Source organism: Micropterus dolomieu, linkage group LG21 (genome assembly GCF_021292245.1).
Source record: "Micropterus dolomieu isolate WLL.071019.BEF.003 ecotype Adirondacks linkage group LG21, ASM2129224v1, whole genome shotgun sequence".
In the NCBI taxonomy this organism is placed as follows: Eukaryota; Metazoa; Chordata; class Actinopteri; order Centrarchiformes; family Centrarchidae; genus Micropterus; species Micropterus dolomieu.
Genome location: NC_060170.1, coordinates 30,428,006 through 30,437,803, shown reverse-complemented (window position 1 = coordinate 30,437,803; position 9,798 = coordinate 30,428,006). Strand labels below are relative to the sequence as shown.

At 39.4% G+C, this 9,798-nt stretch overlaps 1 protein-coding gene across 1 annotated transcript in view; it reads left to right on the top strand.

The window, feature by feature from the left end:
- Nucleotides 1–6,237, top strand: part of slc15a4 (solute carrier family 15 member 4) — a 25,524-nt gene extending 19,287 nt beyond the window's left edge. Inside the window, exon 9 of the mRNA XM_046034217.1 lies at nucleotides 4,456–6,237. Coding sequence (XP_045890173.1) covers nucleotides 4,456–4,607 — 152 coding nt within the window. The 3' untranslated portion in view covers nucleotides 4,608–6,237. The remainder of the gene's footprint in view (nucleotides 1–4,455) is intronic.
- The last annotated feature ends 3,561 nt before the right edge of the window (nucleotides 6,238–9,798 follow it).

The window sequence follows — 9,798 nt, the reverse complement described above, 5'->3', positions numbered from 1 at the left end:
GCAATATGTTTGTGTCAGCCTAAAGTTTGGGATTTTGATTAACCAATAAAACAGTTGAGAGATTAATTCAAAATGAGAAGAATTTTTAATTCCGGGCCTATTACAGGCATTCATCAGCAGACAAGTCAGGTTCCAAATGTGCCAACCTTTTAACAACAACATGAAAACATCTGTAAATAAAAAAATAATACTGTCTATCCAGTTGTGTCAGGCATACGTGTGTATGTATGTTGTGTGTTTCACAAACTCATAGCAAGAACATTACCAAAGAACAAGTTGCTTCTTCAAAGTCCTCTCAGGCCAGCCTCTTGTTCTCAGAGTTTTGAGTTTCCATAAGTGAATGACTTTCCCATTTAGCGTATTGAAGTGAATGACCACATGTGCGACTGAAAGCCTGCGGCATCAGTCTGCAACGCCGTGATGAAAATTATTATACAGTATTTCAGCCACATCTGTTCTCAAACTTACAACAGAGTGGGCTTATGTGGTGAAATTATTGATCCTTTAAATCCCACTGCACATCGTTTCCCCCTGCGGCTGCATCTGGTTGAGTAATCATCCATCACGCTCTTTTATTTGGTATTTTTATAGGCCCAGTATAACGCCATCTCCTCCTTTCCTGTCCGAGACGCCAAGTCAGTCAAAGATCAACCTTTACTCTCTTCACTAGCATTATTCTTTACGCACAAGGTTTTTTTTTAGAAAATCTCTGTTGTTGCATTTAATCAGTTCCTCCTTTGTGGGAGCATCATTCCCTCAAAGTGAATAGTTTTCCTGTGCAGCTATGGTCACATGACAGGAAGTGGCCTTTCTCTTCGGCCAGTCCTGACTGATACTGATTATATCAGATGTCTGGGACGTGTTCAGACATTTCAGAGTGAGCTGACATTCACACATCCTGCTCATGAAGTGTTGGATCACACTCAGTGAAATGTCAGTGTTTTAATGGAAGCCTTTAATGTCAGATCTGGCAAATTGAACATGAACCCTTTCTGTCTGAAAGGCCTCTATATGAAAATGTAATTTTAGTGCTTGTGTTAGACATGTCACAGGCAACAGATGGCACAAATTTTTTTAGCATGTAGTGGCCATTAACAAAACTCCAGCATCAATCATGAAGTTTTTATAAGCAAGTGGAGAGCTACGGAAAATAACTATTTATAGCTGAAACAAACATGTATTGATTCCCACTCTGGTTTCACTCTGGGGCAGATGATGGCATTGAATGCAATGAAGCATTAAAATGTTGGGTCATTGCTCCGAAGGGCTGGATCAGTTGATCCATTTTCAAATGTTAAATTGATATTGACCCGTTTCTTCTGGACTCACATTGTCTGCTCAAACCTGTTCGCAGGTAAATTTTTCCATAAGTTGATATCACTCCTTCTGTCGGGGCATTCACTGTAATCACAATCTAATAATTTACTAACTCAGACCTGTAAAATGAGACATCTGTGCGCACACGTGGAAGTTTCAGAGAAAAACTGTGTAACAGCAAAGCTTGTTACCCCACACTGATTGGTTTGCACTTCTCTCTCTCTGGCTAAGAATGTGCCTTTATAATAACTGTCAAATATTAATGGGCTTCATTAATGTGTTTTACAGCAAGTCCTTGTTTAGTCTTTTGCTGCTGTAATTAGCCTTCCGTATTTTTGAAAATGCTTAGCATCCAAGTGGGCCCTGGGGGGCGGAGGCTGAAAGGAGGAGGCAGAGCCTAACTAAATGTATAATGAAATTAGAGCAAGAACTATTACAAAACCAAAACCTTGCACAATTTTCAGGACTGTTCCAAAAGATTAGATGTTTGCTTTTTTTTGCCAGTCCCCCTTTTTCATTCCTTAGGTCCTAGTTAAGAGAGACGTTTTGAAATCTGGAACAAAGGTTAAGATCCAGTGACAACTCCAGCAAAGATGTAAAAATGTCCTAAAATCAGGATTTGTTACATACCTCATGCTGACATTCATTACCTGCTTCTGAGCAAACTCAGAGAGTGTTGAAAATGCCGTAAATCCTGCATTCATTTTCACACTGTCCACATTCTGCTTAAACAGATCATATTGTACGAAACACTCTGCAAAGTCCTGTTTTCAGCCAGTATACGTCTTCCCTCGACATAATTTGTATGCCGCGTTTCTTGCTTTTTGTAAGCGATACTGCTCTGTTAATTAAGACTGCAGAGGCAGACTCTTGAGGTGAATTATCGACTGCAAATACAAGCGCCCTTGCTGCAAAAGCACTTCCCTTTTCCTCCTGTGTTCTCTTGTCAAGCACATTGTTTTGCGCTTCATGAATTATTCAAACACTGCTTTGGTTTTTGATATGCTCCTCTCAGTTTAAACTTTTGACCAGATTAAGATGACACCAAAATAAGTTAAAACTGAGACAGGGGTCAAAGGTCTACCATGTGCCACTCATTTCATTAATACTCTGGCAGAACTTCACAGTGATCAGTCAGCTCTCTGTTCCTAGATCAAAGGTATCAAGCCATAGAGATGGCACAGAGCATAAAGCATTGACAAAAAATCACTCCTGTGTGATGTATACTGTCGTGACAGTCTTTCTTTATTCCCCTCGATTTTTAATTATCGACAAGAGCACGCACACAAAAAAGAGGCTAGAAAAATAATTACTTATATGCATGATGGCAACATTAATGTGATCTGCTTTACTGATCGCAAGTGATCGTGCAAAACACCGGGGACACTGGTTTCAAATGAGTTAATCCTGGTCTTTAATCGGTAGCAAAGGTCACCCTGTTAAACCATGTACAAGAACATGAAGGTTTCTGTGTCAGTGGAGGATCTGTTGTGACACAGTTGCCTGTAATGCAGTGAGGTGGATGCTATTCAGGCCTTTGACGTGAAACACTGGCATGTTTTATTCACAGCTGTTAACATCATATAGTCTAGTTTCTGCTGTGCTTGTAGAACTGCATCACACTGAACGCATTCCACAATGATTCAATAAAATAGCCAAAAAGTAAGGTGAGAAATAAATGAAAAATCTTTAGAAATCCTATTTTAGTCCATAAGCACCATCTTGACCCAGGGGGCTGTTAACTTTAAATTGACAGGTGCCATGTGAATAGGCAGAACTTGAATTGACAATTGCCCCCATATCTAATTAAAATCAAGCCTGCTTCTCTTTCTCTGGCTCTTTATTCAGTGTGACAGCTCCACATGGAGAAACTAATAGGAGCTTTCTGAGGAAGATGGCAGATTGCTCTGGGGCTTCACTTTTACTCATTTGACAATAATGTAGGATGTAAGGTTTAGGTATCTCTGTCCACTGCTGAAACTGTGCTTTATATTGAGCCTGTTACATAAACTGAAGACGTGTTCTTAAATATGCTTACAAGTTAAATCCTCCCTTTACCCAGCACCAACCTTCAACAACCAGCTCACCCCAAAATGTCTCCTTGTCCAGCAAAGTAATAAACAGCCTCATCTCTTGCTATTGGCTACAAAGTCAATTGGTCTGCCTGACCGATGGTCAAGAGGAAACAAGCTGCTCTAATGCCAATCCAATTTTCTCCATACTTGAACAGCGGAAACAAGTGTATTGTCGTCAGCTTTGCCCTTCATGTAAAACCCTTACAAGGGGAAAACAGGATTTGTTTAGAGCTTTCCTCTTGAGGACGACCACTTCAATCAACAATGCAGCAAATGTTAAGACAGCTGGGGTTTAAAGGCTGCTGGTTGAATTCTCCAGACCCGGTAGGAAAAAATGGGTAGGGAATGTCAACAAATAGCATTTCTCCATGTTTCAGAAATGCTATTTGTTGACAAATTAGTTCTTTCGGTCTCAGCACAGTCTGTTTGTCTTCCCCTTCCCCTGTACACAAGTCATAAAGCATCAGTTTATGTTATTTTTATTGCATCCTATTCCCATGAGGAAGCAAACCATCCTTTAATACAGATGAGAGACCCCCTAGCTCGAATCACAGCTGACGGCCCACATTACTTTGTTATTTCTTATACTTCAGTCCCACATCATCAGTACCTTTCTGTATCAGTGCCGAAGAGCGGGGTCAACCGTTGTCACTTTGATAAAGTTTCACACTGTGGTGAGATGAGAAGTAACAAGCCCCTCCGCTGAATCCTAATTCCTGACAGAATCACATTTGCCTGCCATGCTCACTTCAAGCCTGCCTTTTATGTGTAGTAAAAACACAGCTACCTGCCACACTTGGGAGCTTGTGACCATTTACCTTTACCTTTGGTATTCTTTTAACATGGAGGATTACTTTGGGCTAAAAGAACCCTGCTGCTGTCCCCCTCTGAATATGTCACGACTGACTCTTGTTTTCCAAATTTCCATATTTGTCACTTTGCCGTGCAGCTCAGAGTTCTTAAGCCTCATCAGAATGCCAGTCTTGCTTCACAGCTATTTGGAGTCTCAGCTAAGGTGTTACATATTCAAGCCTAATAATGTCCTCGTTTCCTCTCTTTCCAGGTAATATCAATGACTGCTCTCTGCACTACTACTTCTTCCTCCTGGCAGGGATCCAGGGCGTCACCTTGCTGGTCTTCCTTATTGTATCTGTCAAGTATGACAAGCAGAGAGGCAGAGCAGGAAGCCAAAGGCAGAGACACGCCTCCTCTTGACCCACACACACATCCCCATATCCCCCTCACCATACCTGCCTTATCACCATATCGCACAGTGCCCAAAGACCCTGTTGAATAGGTACTTGCTAATAAATTCCTACAAAAGTTAGGTTTACCTCTGTCACTCACAAATTATCCTATCAATTATATACTGTATTTCTTATTTATGTTTATTTTAGCTTTAAAATGTGGACTCTTTACCCTTTTTTTTAATAACAATATTGGTTTTACATCACTGGATGCACAGGTACCACTGAAAGTACAGAGATTAATTCGGGAGCCATGTCTGAATCATTTCTACTGGCTCCCTCAGTCCTGTTTACTCTTGTTGTCTTTCTTTGATCATTTGCACTTGACTTGAGGAGTGGTGCCATAAAAAAAATACGGTATCTAGGTATTTTCTAATCGTGAAGACTGCTCAGATGTTTTTGTAGTTAGATTTTTTCTTTTAACAAATTTTTGGACTCTACCATTTTACAGACCCTAGTAAGGCACATCAATATTTAGTCAAACTGACAGTTTAATGACTTTTAGACTTACATCCGCAGTCTGATATTGGGGTATTTGAGCATTAAAGGTACTTTGATGTTTGCATTATTTCTTTTATAGATTGTCAAATACCTATGGAGTAAGAGCGATTTTACGTTTAAGTCTTGTTGCAGATTCCCAGAAAAGATTGCTGTTAATGTTGAGACAGAATAGAGCTTTTGTTTGAGGAGATTCCAAATAAACACACTTACAGTTTTGAGAGAAAAAACATGAGTTTCCACTGCCTGTGACTACATATAGTAATCCAGATAATCATGTTAAAAATACTCCATGACTCCTATGAATCTTCACGGTAGTGTTTTAATTTCTGGTCAAGCTGCAAAGCTGCATGTCCGAATGACAAACAGCTAATTGGAAGCTAACCTTAATCTTAACCGGCAACCTTGAGTGTAGCTCTTAAACGATCCACTGCATTAATTCTTGGATCGTGATGAAAAGGAGCGCTGGAATTAATACTGACAAATTAAAGATGTAAATCATTCACATTGATTTATATTTAGAATAAATCAGAGCAACATAAATCTTCCACAGTGTTTTACAATGTTCATGGCTTCACAGCTTCGCCAGAAAGTCTTAAAAAATAAGCTTTTTGTTGTTGTATTTATTAGACTGTGATGCATTTCTTTTAGCTTATGTTGCTTAGAAGAAAACGCTTTGTGTGTTTCTTGAATTCACAGAATAAGTATAGCACAAATTACTGAATTTGATTAAAGCAAGAAAACTCTCAGGGCTTGAGGAATGTCGACTGACATAACTCTCCAGGAAATGTAAAACTGCCTTTGGGAGCTCAGAACAGTGTTTACCCTGTGGTGTAAATAATGTTACATTTGTAACACCACATAAAAAGTAAGGAGCTATCACACAGACAGTAATGATGCCTGTTACAGTGATTTTAGTTTGTGTGTAATTACCGGAGAAATGGATATTTCTTGTTTATTTCATATTTTATATACACTTGCTTTGTCATCTCAGTCCTCTATTACATTTATTTTGGAATTATATTCTTTTTTCATGATGCTACAGAACTGAAATATTGTTTTGTGGTTATATTTGTGGCCATTAAAGTATATTAAATTGAGAATTGTGTTTGTCATTTTCAGCCATTGTCTAAATAAGACATGACTTACAAAGCTAGTTCAGACGTCTGTCACATGACCATACCTGCTATTAGTTAACCTAGTGGTGTTAAAAAAAACTTTATTTCCTTTTTCTACACTTTTATTATGCATATTTATTCTTTTTTCTTGCGCGCCAGCACTGCTTTGTTACAGGTATTGCAGTCAGGAGTTATAAACACATCTATAAGTTTACTCCTGTGTTCACAAATACTGATGTAAGTAATATAAAAATAACTTTGAGTGATAACATGTTCCAGTCATCTGTTTTAAATTAAAGCCTTTAAAACCTGCCAGGATGCTTTCATGATTAGGGTTATGGTTTGTCGGTCCCAAGGAAAACTCAAAGTAGAGTGCTTAAATTATTTATTTTACAAAAAACACATGCGGTGGCAGGCTGTTTGTTGAAACGGTTGCAAACACTGAAGTGTACAGCCTCATTTTGCATTCCTATTTGGGGGGGCAGCGTATTTCTTCTTAGTTTCATCAGACACAGATTGAAATCAACACGTCATCACAGATCATTTTTTAATGCTAAGCCCTTCCAGCCATGATGCTCAGAGAGGGCTATTTCCTGTTTAATTTGGTCAGAGAGCACACATAGCCGTGACTGAGCAGACAGCTTGATGTTTGAAACCAACACAACGCCTCCGGGTAATAATTCTAGTATGGCGGCTTGTTTCTCATGTTGGGAAGAATTTTTGACACATCGAAGTGGTTATGGAGGCAATAACACTGAGATATATAGTTTTGGTACTGGTCTCCCAATGTTTTAAGTGAATTTATTGGCCAGGATTTAAGTTAACAACAGTGCCTTAGAGAGAGCACCCCCCCATACATTTATACAGTAACTGCTACTGTTTTGTTTAGTTTTGGTTTTATTGAGCATGTTCTATGAGCCACGGTAACTGGCTTGAAAGTTTATAGAGTTCTCAATAGTATGAAAAAACATGGTAGTGGCATAGGGTTAGACATTGCAATGGTGGCATGTTGGTCCACCATTATGGTCCTATCTGAAATATCTCAATAACTAAGGTTGGTGATGGAGCAGTGGATAAGACCTTATGCCATTGGTGTGAGAGACCTGGGTTCAACTCCCCACTGACATGTCCATCAATGTCTCCCTGAGCAAGACATTTAACCCTCTGACATATATAGCAAGTCACTTTGGATAAAAAGAGTCAGCTAAATTAATTCATTTAATGTAACTATCAGATGGATTGGCAGTCAGTTCTCTACAGACATTCATGCTTCCCAGAGGATGAATCCTAATGATCTCGGCAATCCCCTGACTTCTCCTCCGGTGCCACCATGAAGTGGACATTTGTATTTTGTCTGAAATGTCTCAACAATTACTGAATAGATTACTATTAAAATGTGTAAACACATTCATGTCTCCCTCAGGATGAATGGTAATCATTTCTGTGATCGCTTAACCTATTTATCCAGTGCCATCATCAGGCCAAATATTCAATTTTGGCCTGATGATGGGACTGGACTGGTGGCATTTACTTTCTCCACATATCTTTATAAATAGAAGTGTATTAACATTATGTTAAGTAGAAAAATTAAGTTGATGTGTTTATCCCCATGTTTGTTATGTTTATTTATGCTTAATGAAGACCAGTTTCCAAGCTGTACGACAAACAATTGTGTCTCCTCGCCCTCTACTCTAAATGACTTTTGGAGGCACGTGGCAGTCTAACATAAGAAAAATGTTAAGCTGCTTTTAATTGTATTACTAGGTCTTACCTGTGTAACGACCGGCAGATGCTCCTGAAGATGTTCCTCCAGTAATTGGAGGATTAGGAGGAATCATCTCATGTTAATTAAGATAAGCTAATGCAGGCGCAATGTTTAAGAAAATGGCCAAGTAGACAAATCACCCATCTCTAGGTACTAATCATCTGCATTTACATAGACCTAATTATCTTATCTGAGCTGTGCTTTGTTGGTCGGCATCCTGGAGCATTTTCTGTGTGAGATTCCAAATGGGACAGTGTTAGACAAGAAACAAGTTGTTAAACTCAGGGTTGATCTGTTTCTAACATACTATCCCCAATGAATTATGTCTGAGGATATGATCTATGGAAAAGAAAACATATGTAGAGCCACTCACAATCTCCTGTACCAGAAAGTGTGCTAGTCTTGTCACTGTTCTGTGGGACTTAGCACAGTGGCGGGTTAAGGTTGTTCATGTAGACAGATGATCTGTAAAATAAGCAACCGTAAAATGCTTTAACAGCGTACATCCATCTGGATTTACGGCATCAACCTTGGTTATTATGTGCAGGCTTAGAGCATCTTATTGTACAGAATGGGGCTTGACTCCCATAAAAAAGTACAGGTATCAAGATAAATCTTTCTCATACACACCGAGGAATACCATTACTAGCCACGTGTATCTTGAAAGACCTCTGACCTTCTATTGTTTTGTCCTGGCCTGTCTCACAGTGCTGGCTGATATGTCGCTCCCCTGTGCACAGTGTGCCACTAGTCCTCCCAGGCCGATGTATCTAAAAGACATGGTTGGGTACTCAACTCACGCTGCTGAGAGGCTTCACTAATTACTGTAGTTGTTTATTGCCTTTGGATTTTTGAGTCATTGCTGACAGTCTTTGTAGTGCATATCTTTATACTGTTATGTGTGAGTTTGATTGTTCACTGGTGATGCACCCCCATTCCGGGGACAGGCGGGTCTCCATAAAATTTAGGTAAAGGGATAAGGCTGGTGGTATTTTATATTTTTCTGTCAATCCCATCAAAAGACCAAAACCAACCATGAATTGATGTACCCAGAGTCTGATATAGCTTATTCCGCTGAGCCATATTCTTTCATTGTTGCTTAAAAACTATTGAAAAACGCATCAATGAGCCACACTGTTGCACTGGGTGACATTTTCCTTTATTACTATGAACATGGGCACTGTAGTTTATTTTGTGTCACACCCACATACACTGCATTGATGTATTTTCTTTAGGTGGGATTTGTTGATAATAAACAATAGAATTAGTTAGAATTTGGTTATGATTAGGTTGAGGTCAAGACTGAGGTAAGGGGCAATAAAGAGCCTTTACAAGACTAGTCTGTGTTTATGTGTGAAAGTGATCTGTACTTTCTAGTCTTCCAACCACTCAAAGCGCTTCAGACTACATGTCACATTCACCCACATGCAAGGTGTCAAGTGCTCATCAGATAAAAACTAATCATTCACACACTGATTGCACAGCCTTCATGAGCAATTTGGGATGCTCTACATCAAAGCCACAGCCACCCCTGAGTGTGTGCTCTGGGTTTTTTTCATCCCAACGTGGCGCTATGGTCAAGTGAGAGATTGTATTTCCAACACACAGGTTTGGCACAAGGGTTTGTACATGAACAATGTTGTCTGTGGTTCCCTGCAACTCCGTATGTAAAAACTGGAGAGACTGGAATGTCAAGCTGACCTTCCAGCTTCTCCTTCGTTCTTCTGATGCAGCTTGTTTGGTTACTGTAAAACTACTGTGAACTGATTTGAAAATAA